The 21524-nt window shown below is 35.4% G+C and overlaps 1 protein-coding gene across 1 annotated transcript in view; it reads right to left on the bottom strand.

Annotated features, from left to right (window-relative positions):
- Positions 1-412: 412 nt before the first annotated feature.
- The window catches only part of RTTN (rotatin), a 79411-nt gene continuing 58299 nt past the window's right edge, over positions 413-21524 (bottom strand). The window contains exons 40-49 of the mRNA XM_071456530.1: positions 20737-20948; positions 16872-16977; positions 13480-13574; positions 9757-9834; positions 8191-8317; positions 6266-6465; positions 4224-4491; positions 2887-2990; positions 2461-2530; positions 413-874 (exon numbers count right to left, since the gene is read on the bottom strand). Coding sequence (XP_071312631.1) covers positions 792-874; positions 2461-2530; positions 2887-2990; positions 4224-4491; positions 6266-6465; positions 8191-8317; positions 9757-9834; positions 13480-13574; positions 16872-16977; positions 20737-20948 — 1343 coding nt within the window. The 3' untranslated portion in view covers positions 413-791. The remainder of the gene's footprint in view (positions 875-2460; positions 2531-2886; positions 2991-4223; positions 4492-6265; positions 6466-8190; positions 8318-9756; positions 9835-13479; positions 13575-16871; positions 16978-20736; positions 20949-21524) is intronic.

Genomic DNA, 21524 nt, shown 5'->3' with positions numbered 1-21524 from the left:
CAAAGGCAACACAGCCTGGATAATGGGGGGGGAAAGAGAGGGGAGAATTTGCCCCAAGCAAAAGATTCAAAGTCTTTAGAAACCAACTGATTTTGCCTCAAATATTTTCTACATTGTTGCAATGTAACTAAAATGGATGCACACACCCCATATCCTGAAAAAACTGCTACGTTTACATAACTGTCACCTCTAATATCAGCAATTGAGAGCTCTTTTTCAATTGTTAGCATCTTAAAAAACATGCAGCAATTTGAACTGAAATCTGCTTCAAAACCACAACACACACCTTGCTGTTTTGCATCTAATATGTGTAACACACCACAATTGCCAACATTTTCAGTTTTTGAATAAGCATACACTGTGCACACCTGCGATTTTAAAAATTCCACTTCACTCACAGCAAATGCTGATCTCAGTTAAAAACCCCTTTATTAAGAACAATCCAAACCAGAAATTCTAATACTTTACAGTAACAATTTCAATACATAATTTAAGAAAATTACCCATTTTTCAAATCTTTTCCCCTGTACATTCCTTCTTCTGTGTACATACTTTACATAGTAGCATAATTATAATTTCCCATTGGGATTACAGTACAAACAGTTTGAACCAGAAACAGTGCAATTTCTTTGGTTCAAAGAGATGAACTCCTTCCTCAAAGGCTTCATAAATTTCTTCCACAGCAAATCTGCTGCTGTCACAAATCTGTGAATCAGAAGTGCTTTCTTCAAATTTCAGGCTCTCATTGAACAAGCTTTTCAATTTCAACATGAGAAGTCGACTGATGACCATTAACAATCAAGAAGCTGCACTATATTCTCTAAGCATTTTAAATGGTAGGCATGTAGTTCATTTTCTTCTGGCTGGGGTGAACCTAAAAGGAAAAAAAACCCAAGATTTGAATTTCTAGTTGATTCTTAATACAAAATTCCTTTTCCAAAGATTGCATTAAACGCTTTGCAAGAATTCATGCTGGTTTATGACCTTAACCTCTGTATTAATGAGTAGCAAATCAAATACTTTTACTTTATGTTGCAAAGTCTGTTTTGGTTTTACCCTTGGGTATGACAAAGCAGGAAACGTAAAATAACAATAGCCATGTTGAAATATTTCCCCACGTGTGCTCAGAATGACAATCTACCATTTTAGCCGTATTATTGCTGTTAAGTGATCAAAGCTTTACAAGTACAGACTAGTTGGGATCCTTAATGCAGGAATGTTTTAGTGACAATATTGATGACATATTACAGAACTGTAAACCATAATAATGACAGTTGTGTAAAATCTTTTCTATTCCTTATTTTGATATGTAAATTTTTATTGAATTAAAAATCAGTAGTTCAGTCTGGGACTTCATGTTCTACAGCAGTACATAAATAAATGGGGATTAATGTTATGAGGTGCTAATCTGTAAAAGGTACATATTTCTACCTTGTTGATTCAACAAGGTAGCAAAGTCTCTGATCCTTTAGTGGTAGTTCTGCTGTAAGGAACAATACAAACTTGTTAATATATTATCAGTATATGAAATGTTGTATTGTTATGTTTAAGGATTGACTTAGTAATGGCTGAATTTGAAACAACAGTACATTCACAAAATTAATGAATTTGGGTGACAGCACAGGAAAAATGATGAGATGTTCTATGAAAAATACACCTCCTCCTTATTAGGATACCAACAATGGTCAATGTAGAGAGAAAGTTTGTGGCAAATATGTTATGCAAATACTATGGAAACCTTGTATTATAAGCCCCTTAATCAATAAACCTATTTGAGTACATCCATAGAACAATTTAAAATAGTAGTAAAGCTCATTAGCTTAAAAAGACATTATCACGTCCTTTCAAGATTAGACTAACTTGATGTGACTAACAACCAATAAACCCATTATTAGCTACTGAAGCTCCAGATCAGTGTTTGAACACTTTCCATACTGCATGTTCTTCAGCTGAATCTATTGTACTGCAGCCATTCAAACAAGAGCTATGTTCAGTTACTTAAGCAAAAATGTGAAGCTTTCAGAATGTCACTAACCCATGCCAGAATACTTTAATGTGGGAACAATGCTCTGTTCTGATCCCTTCTCTGTGTGGCTCAGCTCTGAGGCTGAGCACGGTTAGGCAAAGTCATTGCTAAAAGAACATTTTTTCTTATCACTAAATTTAAGATTTAAAGATTCACACAACTGTACTGTGAAAAGGCTTTTTACTGCAAGCATGATCAGACCTATACTTCAAAACTAACCTTGGTAATTATCTAAGGTGTTCACCTAAGGCATTTTTCTCCATCTCTATTTATAAGATGCCTAACCATAAGCCACATTGCTAATTGTGATTTTAGGGACAAAAGTATCCTTTCAAAAACTTGTAGCACAACAAAAGCTTACTGTGATGATATAAATTGAAATGCTTTAATGATGGAAAAATTAAGAATTGGCATTAAGTAGAAATAGGACCTACTTTTCTTCACTAAAGAATAAGCTTCATCTATTCTTCTCCTTATGGATGGATTCTTCAAAGTCACTTTTGCCTGTAGCACACACAAACACACAAAACACAATGAGCTTTCTTGCCCGCGTGATCACTCCTTAATAGCAAAGTTTAAAAAATTACAATAATTCATCAGAGCATGAGATGTAGGAATTTTTAGAATTAATATAACTGTATCACCATATAGACTGCATTTATATAAGTAGTCACAAATTATGAAGGACAAACTGTTTCTATACCATGTTGTTTAAATCTCTCAGCCTCGGCAGCTACGCAATTAAAATAAAACAGAATGACTACTGTAAACTTTATTATTATTTACTTAGAGATTACTGTATTGTTTACAGCATAAAAGTATAACATTACAGTTTTTTCACAGATTTCTTAAATACTAACCTTCTGATAGTTGTGAAGCAAAGCCCAAAGCGAAGCAGCTCCTATTCTCTGAACAGCGGGACTGTTACTTTCCAAACAGGCAGACAGTACTGCAATTGCTTGATCTAATGAGACAAATAAAAAAACATGAAACCAAATGCATCTAGAAAATATAATCAAGAGCAATGCAAATATATTTACATGCCTCAGTAGATTGATGCTTGGAGTATACTTATTTTTATGACTAGTGCTGGTATGGCAGAGGAATTACAGAAACTTTATTATCGATTAAATTTCAATATGCTCATAAAATCAGCACAGTACATTGAAAGAAGTGTTAAAAACAATATAGCAAAACAAAACCAAGTAATGCTAAAAAGTTAAGCCACCAGTAATAAAACATGAACATTATGTATAGCTATCAGCTATGCTTAGGGACTAAGTAAGCTCTGAAACTGTTTTATAACTCCCAGTAGCCACAATTAGAGCCACATCAGGATGGATATTAAGATGTTTCTATTTCCCTTAATACTTATTATGCACATGATTTGCAACCAATGAGAAATATTTGCCACCCCACTTTAAATGCTTTAATTTTCTAGAATTGCTCTGAAGCCAAACTCTTCCACTTTGCTTCTTCACTTCACAACAAAAAATCATAGATTATGTAACTAAATAATGTATATTTAATTAAGGCAGTAAATCCACATCTTAAGAAAAATAAAAAGCATGGACACTATGGAAAACCTGCTGAGAATTTGAAACAAGGAGCACTCTCTCTGCAATTAAATGAGGGAAGGAAACGTACCTTCTACAAACAACCAAGAAAAAAATTCTGAACATATTGTTACATCAAATATATATGCCATAACATAACTTTATCACTATCATAAACATTTTTTGTACATGACAGGATATAAAATAGTTTGTCTCAACATTAATGATTTGCATAAGCCAAGAAAGTTTTGTCCAGCTGAAAGATAGGAACTTCAATTATTTCAAACTGACTGATACAAAGAATCCTTCAACCCTCCCTGAAAAACTAGCTGTTTGAGAAAACTGTAACAATCCTTTAATGCATAATCTGTTATTATATCCAAATTATCTGCCTAACAATGAATCTTGATTTGCTTTTGAAAACTATTTATTTGGTTTTCCTTTTATTATGTATTACTGTAATTGTCTCTCTGCCAAAATATGTATTCTGTAATTCTAAAAATTATTTTTTTATAAAAATGCTCTTCTAAAATACAACATTGAGTTCTTGGTCAGTAACCCAAACTGCCATGAAAATATAGTCTTCTGGAAGCCATGATATTCTCAGAGAACAACAGTTTGCATACCTTTCAGATACTTACCATTACCTAATATCTTTGGTTTATTGGCTGGACTAAAACATATGTTATGTAGAATAAGAAGTGCTAGATGTTGGCTGCTTTTGTGCTTATATTTACACATTTCAATGATCTGGTCTAAAAAGCCATTTATCTTCATAACCATCTGTTGTCCATCTTCTCCAAAAGATATGTTCAGTAGCAGCTTTAGCCAGAGAGTAGACACGTTACCAGAATTTTTATTACTTCCTTTTGGCAATGAAAGAGATAAAAAGTTCTGCAGGAAGTTACTCTGTCAAAAGGAAGAAAAAGGGTTTCAAAATTTATAGTATTCCATGGCTTGTTTGCTGTTGTCTGACCCTCCAATCCACATACTTGACCTAGTATTACTAAATTTATACATTAAAGGCAACCCATTATAAGTCAACGCTTTTGAAAAAAATGACATATGAAAAAGAATCTGCTGCATGGTTAAAAAGTTAGTATGGTAACATACAGTTTCTTCTATAATAACTTATGCAGTGTAGATACATAAAAGTTGATCCAAGACAATATATTTCTTTAAAGACTAATTCCCACACTACATAAGCTTTTTGCTTTGTACTCATTGTTTCTACCCAAAAATAAGCTAGTGACATTTTAAGTGAATCAATGCACTATTGTTAATGTATTCTTGATTCCTTAGTTATTATTGCATGCTATGGACAAATGTTAAAGGTATCACAGAATGTCTAGAGTTGGAAGTGACTTGTAAGAACCTACAGCACCACTCCTCCCTTCACTGCCAGCCAGAGGAATGTCCTCTATTTTTGTAAGCTTTGAAGAAAAAGAACTGTGCATTGATATGACATAAACCATCTCAGCTTTGCCTCCACTTTAAGGAGATTGTGAGAAGATGAAAATCAATTCCCATGTTGCAAGAGGGAGACGTTCTGACATTAATTCCTCTAATGAAAAAGTCCTTTACTAAATATTCCCAGCCTCACTGAATCTTGACAATATATACAAGCATCTGGTTGAAAGCAAGCAACCCAGCATACAAACTCATTGTGGTTTTATTCATGTGAATATAATATTGGTAATTTAATTTTCACAGAGGGAATTGGTTATTCAGTATTGCTTACACTTATGAAAGCAGAGCCCAAGAGCGAGAAGGAAGTACTATCACACTAGAGTGAAACTCTGAAGAGTCTAAAAGCAAAAACAATTCACAGAATACAACAGCTATTACAGAAGAGATCTCAAACTCCGTTTCTATCAAAAAGTTTGAGTTTTAGCCACTTTGCAATGGTATAACCATGCTTTACATAATTAGCATTCCAAAAAGACCTATTTCTCCCTGCATTTCTAACAGGTAATTAGGCCCAAGAACAGAACATTGTTAATAGAGATCAAAACAAATTTTTGCAATTAATCAACTACTAGAGAAGTTGCTAGAAATAAACTCACTTTTTATAATTTCTACTGAATTAGCTCATCTTATCACGTCACTATTACAGTTGACTTTCTCAAGGTTTGAATGTATTCAAATGATCAAAGTTTAAGGGAAACAGATTTTTCAAAGCACATTTCATAAAACAGAGTAAGGATCATTCTATATACAAAATATAAAAAGGAAAAGACATTACATACGTTTGTGTAATAAGAATAGATTTTTATTCAACATCCAATCATTGCTTTTTTTCCTAGAACTTTTACAAATTTCCCACAGCATACCTAATGATTTACACAATGTTTAATTTCTTGTTCATTCACATGCAGTTTGTTCTACAGCATACTCACTTGCTTGGTCCACTAGTGATTGCTATCAATATATGTGGGTATTAAAAATGGTACAACCCACTGAAACAGAGAGGTTACAAAAAGATCTAGTAAAAATTGTCCAGACTATGAATATAACTGAATTACACTCTGCTCTTAGGCAACAGTAACACAACTGAGAAGATACAATGGATTTGATTCCTGCAGATGCATATATGATCACAGGACACTCCATATTAAAATATGAGGGTTTATGAAAAAGGAAACTGCATCCATTGCTAAAATACAGGTTACAATTTACTTACCTTCTGAATAATGCCTTTACAGTCATGAGACAGAGCAAGGTTAGATATTAGACAAAAGACCACTTGCTGAACTGGGCTGTTATCATTTGACACATGGGAAGCCAATTTCAAGATGTAATGCATTAATGAATTGCCAGCTGCACTTCGTGCAGAGGGAAGTGATGATTGTCCACCACTGGCCCAACAAAGTGAAGCACAACCTTAAAGCAATGAGATATTTATCATATTAGAAATGCAGATAGGTATTTAAAAGAAAAACCTATAGAAAGAACAGTGCAACTGCTCAAACATTGAGATGGAACTTTTCAAAGGATTTGTTAGGTATCTTTTCTTTGAACCCCAATGAAGTCAATCAGACATGCTATGAATAGAATTGTGGCTGAATGTAGCACTTTACTGGAATAGGCATCTACTGTTCTATTGTTCTAGAATGTAAGAGGTAATTCTGCTGTTAAATAGAAGCCATTGCTCCGTCTCAGAAAGTCTCCTTAAAAATCAGAACATATATCTAATTATACAATTATTTGGAGGTTGAATCTGAAGGGATCCTCTGAAACTGGCTCAGAAAAAGAGGTCTCTGTATAATTTGAAAGGATTAATATAAGTTTCTTAGAATACTTCCCTGAGAAATATAAGCACTGTCTGCAGCTGTCATTACATTGTACAACAGAAGAATGCACAATCCTATGCTACAAAGCTACAAGTTTGAATTAATACAGCAGCAGGGAACAGCCATGTTACTGACTAATACAGATAAATGCCTTCTGCACAAATATAGATATATGTCCTGTTCTTTAGTGGCACTGGCCATCAGCAACAGCAGGTAATTTCTTACATGGCAAAAGTAAACAAAAACAAGACAATGTTTAACTGTGACAAATATTTACATGTGTTTCTCTGACTACACTAAGCAGGAGTGGTTAACCAGTTCAGAATAGGTAAATTTGGAACACCTCATAAGCCAGCTATTCCGAACAGAAAGAAAAAACATGATCGATCAGAGAGCACATGCTCTTATCAGCAAGGAAAATAAAAATGCAGCCTAGAGTCACGTCAGCTTGATTTCTTGCACATGGACAGGACACTACATTTTTATTTTTAACTCTGTAGCTGACTAATACTCTTCTTCAGCCCATATTAAAAAAAAAATTCTTTATGAAAAAAGTAATTGCAAGTTCATTTAAGGTCTGGAGACATTAACTTAAAAAAAGAGTCATATTTTAACCATTAACTATTTATTTTAATGGTTATGGTATCCTGACAGGGAGAAAGGAACCAACACTTTTCTGTCTTTTCAAGCTACTTGCAAATCATTATTTATGATTTGCTAAATCTAAATAACCAGGATATGGAAAGAAAAAAATCCATCCTAGAAGAAAGTTCAGGCTTCTAGTAGTGGGGACAATTATCAATGGAAATAAAAGGTTTGATCAAATAAAAAGAAGATTGCTTATGAAAAATATACAGATGCAAACTACTGAGTCCAAGGCATAAATAAACTGAAGAAACTTAATACAAAATTGAATTTGATTGACTATTTCAAAACCAGAATTGTTCTCAATAAGGATGTACAGCCCATACAAAGTGCTGATACACTGTTCTCTATTAAAGAATTCCTAGAACAGTACTTCTATAATGTACTACTCAGTTTGGCAGGACATTCAGCAAAACCTTCAAATGTAATGGTTTGAATTAAATGCTATTTAATCCTTTAGTACAATTACACTCTTGCTAAACCCAACAGCTTGAACCAGATCTCAACAAAAGTCTGGAATGTATTAAAATCAAAACTCTCGATGGACTAGTGCTTTTACACTTTCCTCTCATGGTAGCAATAAACATTCTTTTCCCTTTATTATGCTTTTCTGTCTTAATTATTCTGGTAAAATATTTTGATGTATTCCACCATAGAGTGACTTTCATACCTGCAGGATAGTTTGCAGTGTAGACACAAAGCAAATGCAGAGCTATTTCCATTGAGGAATCATCTGCTAAAAGCCACGGCCACAGAGAATGCAGAACAGGAACAAGATGAGCTTTGAGTGCTGCCATCTACAACAACATGAGGAAGAATTTCAAATGCAATCAGTCCTTTGAAAATGAAATGTAGAATGAGAAAACCATATTTTTATCTTATGTTTTATCTTACGGTTTAAAAGACTGTACGGAGAACTGACACCATCATTTCAACCACCAACGAATTTAACTCTACGCCAGTCAAAATCAGCACATATCTTAATTACTGAAAGATATGCAAACAAAAGTAAAGTTTTATTCACTCCAAGTGTTCTTTTTCAAGAGCTCTCTAAAGTTTTATTCAACTCCTTCTAAAGTAATTATGTGAACTCAAAAAGCATGGAAATACAAGAGTGCAGTTGTATACAGAGCAAATGATAGAAATCTTCAGTTATCAACCTCCTTCAATCCTCAAAGTAATTCTTTTTGCAGATCCTGATCAAAAGAAGAAAAACTTTCCACAATAATCTTAGCTGAGATTATGGCACAACCAAGTTATGGGGACTTCAGGTGCCTTATTCAGCCCCAAGTGTTCTGAATACAAAAAGGATGTTAATACAAACCCTGGAAAAGGGGTACTCCTGGAAAGTCAAGAAATCTTGTAGTTTTACCACTGCATTTGCTAAAAGTAGCCCAAGTTGTATAAACAGCACAAGTAAAACAATGCCAAGAAAAATTAAACTGTGAAAGTGGAAATAAATGTCTGAATGGTATCAGCAATAAGAAAGAGCAGTGATCAGAACAAATGAACACAGGAAAAAGTGAAAACAAGTAATGTTATATTTTCCCCAAGTTAAAAACAAGTAGGCAGAATGGAAGTTGAAAAGAAATTGAAAAGAACAGAGAAAAAAACAAGAATAAAATGAAAAAAACTTTCAAGATTTTAACAAGAAAAATCATTTTATAATAAATGGATATGAAAACAAAATTGTCTTTTGGAGGATTAATACAATTTCACTCAGATAAAGAAAAATAAGTATCAAATTATTTTTTAGACTTTGAGTTTTATTTTGTTTTGCTTGTTTTGTTGGGGTGGTTTTGGGGTTTTCTTGTCTTTCAGAAAGGCAAAAAAGGTAAGGAGAGGAAGTAACTTTCTAATATCTGAAATGTATCTTTATGCGCCTTTCTGGTGGCCCCACACTTTTCTCCACATTCATTTTTCATGTTGTATGCTTTGAAAATTAGAATTATTGGCTTATAAAAAGCAGAAGTGGATATAAAAAATAACAGACATCTGAAAACATTGGTAGCTACCAGAGTTCTACCAGAACATGTTTCCATATGAACACTATGTTCCTAATAGATGGGTGAAGTATTCTTAGGAAGTGGGAATAACAATGAAATATGAAGTATTTCTTGCCATTAATATCAAACTTAAATTTAGCCAGTTTGAAAATAACTTCAAAGCAGAAAAAAAAATTATCTTCATTCAGTAACTAAATGTGCTCATATTACTTCAGTATAAAAATACTTACTTTGCATTCTTCATTTTGAAAGAGGCAGTTTCTAAGGAGCTGCATTGAACACCTTAACTCCTTGATAAGGTTATCCTCCTATCCAGGGAAAAATAATTGAAGATCATCAATGTAAGACAGAATGAATTTTGTACAAGGAGGAAAGATATTTCAAAAGAAGTGCAAATCTAATGTATCACTGTTTGGATCACATCTGCTCAGCAGTTTTTTTTCTGATTTCACGTAGAATTCATCTCAGCTAGCTTCAAGCACGTTTACAAAAGACATTTAAAACCAGTAACTTATTATCCTTATCTCTCTTTATAACCCACAGAAACTACTTCTAGGGGCACCAATGTGACCAAATGCAGAAATCTGTAATGTTGAGCTCCATTTCTCTTGCGACTAATAAAGAACGGGTGGAACCTTCCTGAGTATTTGTTCCATCCTAAAGCACACGTCTAAAACAAGTCAAATGAATTACTGCCTAGAAGAATTTATTTTTCTTCCTTGGATAAAAACAAGGTTAAATTAGTTTTGTCTTCAGACCCTGAGATGAGCTCAGTTGGAGCATGGTGCTAATAATGTTAAGGTTGTGGGTTTGACCTCTATACGGACTATTCATTTAAGAACTGGATTTGATGATCCTTGGGAGACCCTTCCAACTCAGACTATTCTGTGATCTCTACAGCAGGTCAGGCCAATCCATCCTTATATTCCCAGGATCTTAATTTCCTATCCTTAACTATAAATATAGAAGCTATAAATAACTTCCAACCTGATAAGAATATTACAAAAATAAATACAGACCTTTGGACAGTGAGGTGTTACCCTGAGATTCAAAGTACAAGTGAACAAAGAATCTATCTTCTTGACAGAGCTGTGACACTACAGGGCAGTGATGGCTGCCCTAACTCCTTTAAGGGTGACACACTAAACCACTTCTGAAAGATTATCAAATGTCAACAAGCTTGTTCACCACAGGATACTATTCCTGTCTTATCAAGCATAAAGGAACAAAAATGTAAAATAGAATTCATATTTAATCCCAGACAAGGTGAAGAAACAATGCATGCTTATAAATCCTAATGTGTTTATATATCATAAATCATATATTTGATGCCATTTAGAGATGAAGTACTCTGCAGTACAGCCCACTGCAAAAAGGTTAATGAAAGCCAGGTGTAGTAGGTCAGGAAGAAACACACAAGTCATTATTACAAATACATTTTATAACTGGTTTGTCTCACCTCTAGTCAAATAAAATGCTAACACTAAGACAAGACTCTTAAGACAAGAATTCTTTCAAGGAATTCTGTGTGTATTAATTTAGTTAATAAGTAAAATAGCATTAAAATGCCACAACCTACAAGTCATATTTAGTGTACAAACTTCTAGGAGGTTGAAAAACTTATGGGTTGCATTGATAGCACTGTTTAGATTTATTTATTTTAGGATATCTTGCTTTTTACTACAATAATATTTTCACACGATTTTTTGAAAGTTTGACTACTTCTAAATACTTTTCATGCTCTTTATTAGCATCGCACTAATTATTGTGAAAGAAAAGGAATATCAAGTAAAACACCTCAGTTGACCTGAGAATGAAGCTAGGTAAAACACGCTTTTCCCAATAATTAAGAGTTAGAGAAAGGAAAAAAGAAAAGAAGCTGTCATAACTTTCCTCTGAGGCTTGTGCCCTGAAGTGGGCAAAGGGGCAGTTTTGTGAATGATCAGGTAAATCTACCATGAGAGCAATGTCTCAGTGTCCCCCACATGAAACTGTCGTTATGTACCACATATGATGAACAGCACACTTACATACGATGCAGCAACCTACAGTCCCAGCTAAGCAGGAAATCTGTCACAAAGTCTTTGGCAAATCTTTCAAAGAATTTTCAATTAAACATAAACTGTTTTTATGAACTTTCTCAGAGGCTCCTTTCCTCCAATTTCATTCAAGTTTTAAATTTCTCCTCAACCCAAAACTACAAAGAACCAGCTGACTTCAACCTTATAGAACATATCTAGGGCAGGACACCTTTCAGCCTTTAATACTTGAAAAAGTAAAATGAATGTTTTTAGGAGATCTCAAGAAAAAACACGGTAACCTTGAAATCTCAGGGTCAAACTCAAATTTTTTTTAAGAGTTCATTGTCATAAAACACAATTCCATACTCTCACAAACCAAGGCTAATGTCTGTATCAAAACCTCAGAGAAAAATACTACTTAGCTGACACTACAGCAATGCAGAAACACCCTACAGGAAGGTGTGTTCTGCAATTTCTGATTTATATGGGAGTGGACAAGATATCAAACTTGACAGCAGAGGTTACTGCCTGTATTTTATTAATTCTCTTAGATGAAAGTGGCAGAGAACAAGCAAATTGCAACAAAAATCTTATGAAATTGTTGTATGATGGCAAGACATAATTTATATCTATATGTGGTAAAGAAGGCTTGGGGGACCTGAGAGTCTGGAAGAACTGGAAGGCAGGTTGAAAAACAAAGGCTAAATAAATTAACTGTGAATGGAGAGAAACTACTGGGAATTGGGGCAGTGGAAGGACCACAAGTATGAAGTTAAAAAGACCCAAAAATGACAAGAAGTTAAAAAACCAGGGACAATTGAGTCTGATGACAAGAAACTGAGATGTCCAGACCAAGTTTGAAGGAGAAAAGAAATAGAAATAAAAAAGCCAGATAATAGGAAAGTAAAAAAGCTATTATTTACATGCACAAGCAGAATTAAACTAATTTTGGGATGGGAGGGAGATTGACTGATGCAAGAACAGACAAAACCAAAATAGCTAGCACTGGTTGAAAGACACTGAAAAAAACAACTTAAGAAAACAAAAAAATATTATTGTGGAAACAAGATGGAAAAAATTAGCTGGATTAGATAGGGCCATAAAGTCAAGACTGAAAGTCCAACTAAGTTTGAAAACAATACTCTGATATTGCTATAAGATAAATATAATAAATTACAAACATGACAGATTACAAAAGGATGAGATGTGTATGTGAGTGGATGTCTGAAAGTGAATTTTGAACTCTCAATCAGCCTGCTATTTGCTGCTTTCAGCCACGATGGACTAATTGCTAATTCTGATAACCTGGATGAAAAGTGGGAAATCTTGAATCAAAACCAGTAATTCAGAGGCTGATCATGTTGTACTTTGCATGTAGACTACTGAGTTTAGGCAAACAGAAGCTTGGAGTTCTGGAAAGAAAAGTTAGTGGAAAAAAGAAGGATTCCTGAAAAGAGATTGCCCCTCACAGAAAGAAATGGGCCCCAAAAGAAGAATGTGAAGATCCTAGTTGGAGGAACAATCTGGCAAATGGGAGAAGATCCTGAGGACCAGAGAGATGCATGGAAAAAAACTACCAGGATATGCCCAGGGGCTTTGTCCAGTGAGCAACCAAGACTGGGCAGCTGCAAAGTATGAACCAAGGTGATTTTCTGTCTGACATTCCTGAAGTAGCAATCATCTCTATGTTGGAAAAGGTAGTTGAGACCTAGTGAGACCTCTGGGTGGAAGAGTGTGTGAGATAATTAAGTTGGTAAAAGTTCTAAAATCATTGAATTTTAAAGAAACTCCAGTATCTGGATCCACTACAAGCTGTCATTTACTTTGTCTCATCCAGGATGCAGACAAGCAGTACCTGCCTCAAGAAAACAAACAAACAAAAGAAAGCTGGGAAGTGCCTTTTCCTATCAGTCTTCTGGTTTTTATAGCTACCTTTTTTCTCTGTGCTTTCCCAGGCTTTAGGGAGTCCAAATTCAGCTGTGTGTGGATGTTCTTCATGTTTTCTATACAGCTGTCTATCAGGTCAGCTGGAAGACAAAAACCAGTAACATTTATAATTACATTCACAATCAAAAATGTTATTTTAAAAACCAAAATATCTTTCTGGCAATGATCTTCTTGTTCTCTACTTGCTATAAGGAAGTAGCAAACACTTTCTGAGATTAAGTGCATCTAGCTGAATGCTCTCAAGAAGCAAGAACATATTTGAGTCCTCTTGCAACAAAGTCCCATGAGAGGAATGCCCAAAGGAAGGACTGGTAAAATTGAGAGGGGAAGATGATTTGGGTGGAGCAGCTAATAACTCATAACTCTTCAGGACATCTTCAACGATGCTCCTTAGAAGCGTGAAACTTCAAGAGATTAAGGCATCCATTGATTTTACCTAACCTTTCCCTAACAACAGCAGATCTGCTGCATTCTTTGTGAGACAAAGCAAAGCAACCATTCAGGTGACTTCAAGGGCAAAATGTCGAGTTTGGCTCTTTTCTTTGGATCTAGAGTCTTTAAGTCACTATAAGATGATGGAGTGACTATGTAAGTGGAGAAGGTAAGAGCTACAGATATCTGTCTGGGCATCTGTAAGGATTTTGACACGGTCCTTTACAACATCTTTCCAAATTGGAGAGTTAAGGAATTGACAGGTGGACTGGATAGGGATGAGGTCACACCTAGAGGGTAGCAGTCAATGGATCAATGTCTAGATGGAGAGTGGTGACAAGTGGTGTCCCTCAGGGATCCATATTGGGACCAATATTGTTTAATGTCTTCATCAATAACATAGTGGGATTGAGTGCATCTGCAGCAAATTTGCAGGTGACACCAAACTGAGCAGGGCAATTGACACACCTGAGGTCTTGGATGCCACCCAGAGGGACCTGGACAAGCTCAAGGTCCAAATGGACCTCCTGAAGTTCAACAAGGTCATGTGCAAGGTGCTGCACTTGGGTTGGGAGAATCCCAATTATCAATACAGATTGGGAGATAAAAGGATTGAGAACATCCCTGCCCTGTAATTAGGGCACTGGTGAATGAAAGGTTGGACATGGCCAGGCAATGTGAGCTCACAGTCTAGAAGGCCAAGTGCCTCATGGACTGCATCCAAAGCAGAGTGGCCAGCAGGGCAAGGAAGGAGATCCTGCCCTTCTGCTCTGCTCTGGTGAGACCCCACCTGGAACACTGCATCCAGCTGTGGGGTCCACAGCACAGGAAAGACCTGTTGGAGCAATTCCAGAGGCAGATCACAATAATCCTGAGAAGAATCTAATACAACTATGAGGACAGCTGAGAGGGTTGGGATTGTTCAGCCTGAAGAGGAGAAGTCTGATGAAAGACCTGGTTGCAGCCTTCCACTTAAAAGGAAAAGCTTAAGAAAGATGGGGACAAACATTTTAGCGGGGCCTGTTTTAAGGGGTAATGGTTTTAAACTAAAAGAGGACAAACTTAGACTAGATATGAGAAAGAAATCTTTTACAATGAGGATGGTGAAACACTGGAACAGATTGTCCAGAGACATGGTGGATGTCCTACCCCTGGAAACACTTGGATAGGGCTCTGCATAATGTGATAAAGTTGAAGCTGTCCCTGATTATTGCAGGGGGCTTGACCTAGATGGTGTTTAAAGGCCCTTTCCAATGCATTCAATGATTCCATGATATTGGGATAATTCGAGTTGGAAGAGATGGCCTCCAGAGGTCACACACCCAATCTTGTCCTCAAAGCAGAGCAAGCTCTAAGCAGGCAAGGTTTGCTTGCAGCTTTACCCTGCTGGGTCTTGAAAATGTCCCAGAACAGAGAGAGCAGACTATGTCTAGCAGTACTTTACTGCCTCCAAAGGGCAAATGTTTATTTACAGGCAGTTTGACTCTCATGGTTCAATTTATGCCCATTCTTTCCATCCTCCTATACCATGGACTGCTGTAAGAAACCCATCTCCAACTTCTTCAAAATCTCATAGGTCCTCCCAAAGCCTTCTTTTCTCCAGGTAGAACATAAGTCAATTCCATCAGCTTCTTCTCTAATGACAAGTGAATACAACCACCCTGATGGACCTCTGGGGAACCTTTTCCAGTTTGTTGACGTTTGTTGTACTGGGCCAAAACTGGATGCACAATTCTAGATTTAGTCTAACAAGTGGTAAGTAGAGGAAAGAAACTTTTCCCCTTGATCTAATGGCTGTGCTCCTGTTAATAGACCCCAGGATGCTGTTAATCTTCTCACATTCAGCTTGCTGCCTACCAGGCCCTCTTTTCAGCTCTCCAGTCAGCCTCTACTGCTGTAAGGGCTTGTACCTTTTGAGGTGCAGGACTTTGCATTTTTAACTTAAAGTAGCCCTTAAGAGCTGAACAGGTGATGCTAGAGCTGCAGGTATCTTTAGAACACTGCTTTGAGCCCCAGAAGTTGTCTTCCTCTTTTCTAAGGTCTGTGTTGCACAACAGCAAGGATGACTTGATGGCTGCTCTAGCACAGAATGATGCACTTCCTGCAGTGGAAGTGCCTCCACAGGAGCTGGAACTTAGATGATCTAGTAAGTCATCAACAGAAGAAGCAGCCTGACTGAAGTAAGGGCTGAGTACAGAACAAATACACTGGGAAAGAGCAGAAAGGGTAACACCTGAAGTTGAGTTTTCTACCACTATAGGGATCAGACACTGCACAGATCTGTCTAAGCAATCAATGTCAGTGTACTGGAGGTTACAGAGTGGAAAAAACAGAGATGTAAAGTACAGGAAAGCACCCAAGACAAAGTGCACTTGGACAGATCAAAAGGTGTAAAACACATGATGCATGAGAAATGCAAATTCACAATTCTCCCATGTTCTAGAGGGCACAAGAAGCCTGTGATTAGAAGCTGGCTTACTACTGTGAAGGGAAGAAAGTCCTACTTAAACTGTAAAATGCGAGCAAAGAACCAGGGAAGAACAAAGCTGAGAAAAAGAAGTCTCGTCTAGTCCAGGTACAGCCACAACTAAAAACACAGGGGATACTTTCACCTACACAAGTATTGGAAGATACTGCCAGTGAAAAATCTCCAGTTTCTAATGGATGAATATAACTTTAGTAGCAAAAAGCTAACAGGTCTCTTACTCCAACACAGACCTGTGACTTCACCACAGGGTTTTAAACTGGTTATAACATAATAGTTCATCTGTAGCTGAAAACTTAAATTATTAATAAGATTTCTTAGTGAAAATCTGAAAAAAACCCCTGCCACTGAAACCTAGGTCTTCTGCTTTGAAAAAAAAATTACAATCTAAAAGTAATATGTAAAACACCTGCAAGCATTTGATTCACATAGAATTAAACTTACATTTTGAAATGCTCACCTTCCAAAGCACATTTCTGGGCATTTTTACTGACAGCTAACAGAGACAACAGTGCATTTGTAGCAACTTCTTTCAGCACATCCTTTGAAGATTTTCTTTCATAGACCTACAAAAATGCAATTTCATTACTGAAATGAAGAAGTGACCATATTAAAAGTCGTATTCACAGCTATAAGTAGATTGTCAGAGTCTATATTTTCATTTGGATGATTTATCACTCTATTTCTAAATAGAGTTCTCCTTCTCTATATTCATGTTTATAGTCAGTCTGCATTGAAGTGTTTCGAGGTTTTTTTAAACTCATTTTTTTAAATTAATTCTTTCTTCTTTTTCTCCTAAGCCCACTCCTCTTATTCTTTTCTTAATATTCTACTTTTTTAAGGCCTAGATTCCAAATCCTGGCATTTCATTATTTTCTTAATATTCAGGAATAGGCTTGGTATTGCAGACAACTCACTGATATGCCTTTAGTGCAATCTCACCTTCCTTCTACACAACGATGATGAAGAGATCAAATACAGTGAAATTCCTTCCAAAAAAATCATTGAGAGTTATTTTAGATACTCTTACTAACCAGTGAAAAATGGTAGCTTGTCTTAGTTTTGTGAGGCCTTTGTGAGCATCACCACATTTCTAATAACCTAAGTATAATCTCTGTTTTCAATGGAATATTTATTTGGAGTCATATAACAAGATAGTTGAAAGACAAGGAGCACTCTGTGCTTCATATATTATTCACTACAGAATTTTGTCTATCTAGCAATTTTCCCTAAAACACCATGCCAGTTCTGACATCCAAGATAATAGAAAACACCATCCACTGCAATCAGAAAAATATAGGAAAATAAGAACAGTTGCTGGATCATAGTAAAGAGAAAAACATATTTTGAAGCTAGCCAAAAATATAACATCTCAAGAAAACCTTAATACTTTAGACAGAAATCTCATGAGTACCTATCCTCATATCTACCTATATCTCACAGATTTTAATTCTACATACACCATGTATTAATGGACTAATAATTTTTTCAGATTTTCATATGCAATAAAATATCAATGTAGGCTCTAAGGTCATAATTCATTGAACTGTTCACTGTAACTAGGGGTGAGAAGGTCAAAGGATATAGAATAGTAAGTTAATAACTAGAAAAATCCCAACACCTCATTGATAAGGACAACTGGCACCAAATAAAAGCACTGAAGCATGGACTGGGTTCTGTGTTCATAACCAACAAAAAAGAAATTTACATTTAGACTACAACAGTTTTTATTAGATCTGGTGTGAAATCTCAAATCTACCAGCAACACAAGAATGTTTGAAGTCAATTAACTGTTTTTCTGTTCTCATAGGACACAGTTTCTTTTCAAATTAAAAAATTTAGATGTTTGAGTACTTAAAAGCTTAAAGTTTAAACTAATTGACACAAGCCAGGAAAGAAAAAATTGTTGAATTCCAGCGATCTTGCATAGCCTAAGATGTAGGTTGTGTGACTTATCCACTCAAAGGCTTTTGCCCTAGTAAATTTCTAAATGTTTTTACTTTTTCTTAATATTCATTAATACTTTAGTAATACAAACATATTTCCCTATCAACTTCTTGGGTATTTTCCTGTAAGTATTATGTGGCAGACTAGAACTGATCCAATAATTAAGGTGAGTTGTCTTGTATCTGTATCTTTTTCAAAAGTTTTAATTTCATGTTACGTTTTCTAAATTTTATGTTGAACACTAGCAAAATTCTGTTCTTTCTTGAAGCATGCTCTTCTATGCATTTTTTCTTACTCTGCCATCAAGAACTGCAGTTGATAATAAAAAAAGAAAATTTATGTCAAGCATAGGGAGCACAAGTAATTAAGAATTAATTAATGATTAACTACCAGTTGAATGGAAAAATAACTCCAGAAATTTATAATGCCTTGTGCCAAAAGATTCTATAGTTTGAAACTATAATAGAAGTATTAAAATGAGAATAGATACTGAATTATTTTCTGAAATTATGTTCAATAATAAATTTAAGATGTCCCATAAATCTGGCTATGTTAGTCTTCACCTACTGCAAGTTAGTTGCAGGGGAGATCACAGTCTATTATACTGTAAGCTTTACACCTAGGAAAAAAATGTTAGGGCCAAAATTTGAGAGTTTATATATAGATTATGATTCTCTTCTTAATTTTATTTCTGATCTTAAGCACACGAACACAAAGAATAACATTTATATAGACAAAACAATCAAAACCTTTCAAAGTCAGCATGTGCACTTACTAGATTTCTTGTATGTGATAATGAATTCCAAGTTGAGACCTGGTCTTCTAATATTCACACCTGTACACTGGGTACTAAATTAGCATTTGCCACTGCATATATCAGGTATTCTGTAGATTTTATGTATTTAGGATGACTAATGGAGATGACTGTTTTTTTGAAAAGTCTCCCATCCCTTTTTATGTTAGCCAATTATTTGCCTGACTGCTTCTCTTTGAAAGTACTTCTCCTGAAGAAAGTCCAAAACCTTTTTGGTTGTTTTTTTCATTTTTAATGGCAATTTTGTTTAGGTGTTTGTTGTTTCAATAGGTTACTTTACATCCCATGGGCTCATTCCACTGTCCTCTCAATGACCACTGTAAGGGGGTGTAAATAAATACATGTACTTTGACCTAAGAAACTGAAGCTGTTTCTTTCCTAATTCTGTTATCCTTTTGGGGAGATCATAGCAGCCCTGTAAGGACCCAGAGAGCATAGTCTATCTTTGAACTCTTTTATGAACAAAATGCAATGTCTGTCTACATCTCTGAACAGTTAAAAAGCATGTTAAAAGCTGATGCCTCTTACAATAGTCAAACTATGTCTCATGTCCTTTCATTGACTAGCTGCAGTTCATTCTTCATTGTATCAACTTTTTCTGCTCTCAGCATAAGAATGGTCCCCTGGCACAGATTGATAAGCAGTTATGTACACTTGTATGAAATTAGAGGAATGTTACAACATGTCTTTATCAGACATACTCTCATGCAACCATACTTTTTGTGCCAGAGCCAAGGAGTTTTGTTTCAGGCACATATGCAAGCATTAACACAAAAACCCAACAGGATATTTAGCAAACTATGGGATTTGAACAAAATGCCCCTGTTTTGCTTGAGTCCCTGAAAATCGTGTCCTCACACTGTGCCCTAAAATTATCTGAAGTTAGTTGCCAAAGACGTAGAGAATTCTGGTTATGTGGCCTGTAGAATGACCAAGAAAGACCCTACTGGGAAGTTTTTCCTCCCTGAAAGACAGCAGGTTCTCAGTGGACAGAACACCATCCCCCAATAGACACAATAGAGCCACAGTGCTGCAACAGAGCAGGAAAGAAGCACAAAGCTTGTGACTGTTACCAGGACAAGTCAAGGTTATTCAAGGAGTAAGGTTATTCAACAAGAATTCAGCATCCATAGGAAGAGAGGAGATGAATACTAAGAGAGCATTCTTTTGGTCACACCATCCAATATATGACCAATAAATGTCAAAAAAATACGCTTTACATAGTAAAATAGTAATAAGATACTTATTAAAAATAGTTGTAAGGCAATGACTTCAGAACAACAGAAATCATAAGTGACATTTTATATAATGTGCATCATTCAGAAAAAAAACCTACACTTCTAATCATAGATCATTATAATTGTTACAGTGACAAACTGCACATAAATTACAGAATATAGATAAAAGAACTAAGTTGGAGGGAAAAAAAATAAGTCACAAATTTCATTTATAATTTGCTTACTTCTACCAACCTGTAAATAAGGGAAGGATTAAATATAAAGGAAGTAAAAGAATCAAAAATGCAAAAGTATATCCCGCAATCACATTGCCAAATTTTAAATACCTGAATAATTAAAGCAGTAAGTTGAGTTACTGGCGCCTGGCATTCTTCAGTGTGATCCAGAAGAAAGCTAATAGTTGGATTTTGACACACACTCTGTTTATCCTGGAGCTGTCTTCTTCCTTCCTCATTCAAAAGGACAGAGAGGAACTGTAAACTACCCACATATAAAGCAGGATATGTGGTAGACAGATGAATACAATCAGAAATGGTATCTAAAAGGTTAAACAAAAAAATGAAAATTTTTACATTTCATTATGAATAAAGCACAAGTAATCTTTAGAACACAGAAAGACTTAAAGAAAGCACATGAAACCAGAAGCAGTTGTACTGTGCACTGTACAAGGAATTCTACAAATTCTGTGCAGCTTATAAGTCTTCAAAATAATCTAAGAAAGAAAAGTTTGAGTTTTATAATGGTTGAATGAATTAATTGCTCTGCATTCATTTGACTATAAAACAAAAAAAAACAATCTCCATTTCACTCAAATCCCTTATTTGTCCAGTAATTTTTTGAACTCTTCTTATTTTATCAACAGCTTACATCATAAAACCAACAGTATGCATAAGCTGCTTTATTTGCAATTGGATTTGGGTTCAGTAGATCTCTTAACATGCACAAGCTTGTCTGGACTGTGTTCATACTTGAGTATTGAAGCATGTCACAGAATCTTGCCTAACTATGCAAGTAACTAATGTTAGAATAATTAAAATACAAAAAAACCCCTCCTGTATAATAATCTTGGATTTCTAGATCTCTCATCTTCCTGCAAAATTTTGCTTTCCTTTCA

The sequence above is a fragment of the Agelaius tricolor genome, unplaced genomic scaffold, assembly GCF_023055355.1.
Source record: "Agelaius tricolor isolate 1412-34295 unplaced genomic scaffold, bAgeTri1.0.p SCAF_2, whole genome shotgun sequence".
NCBI lineage: Eukaryota > Metazoa > Chordata > Aves > Passeriformes > Icteridae > Agelaius > Agelaius tricolor.
Note: the sequence above shows the minus strand (reverse complement) of the source record. Positions and strands in the feature narration are given on the sequence as shown.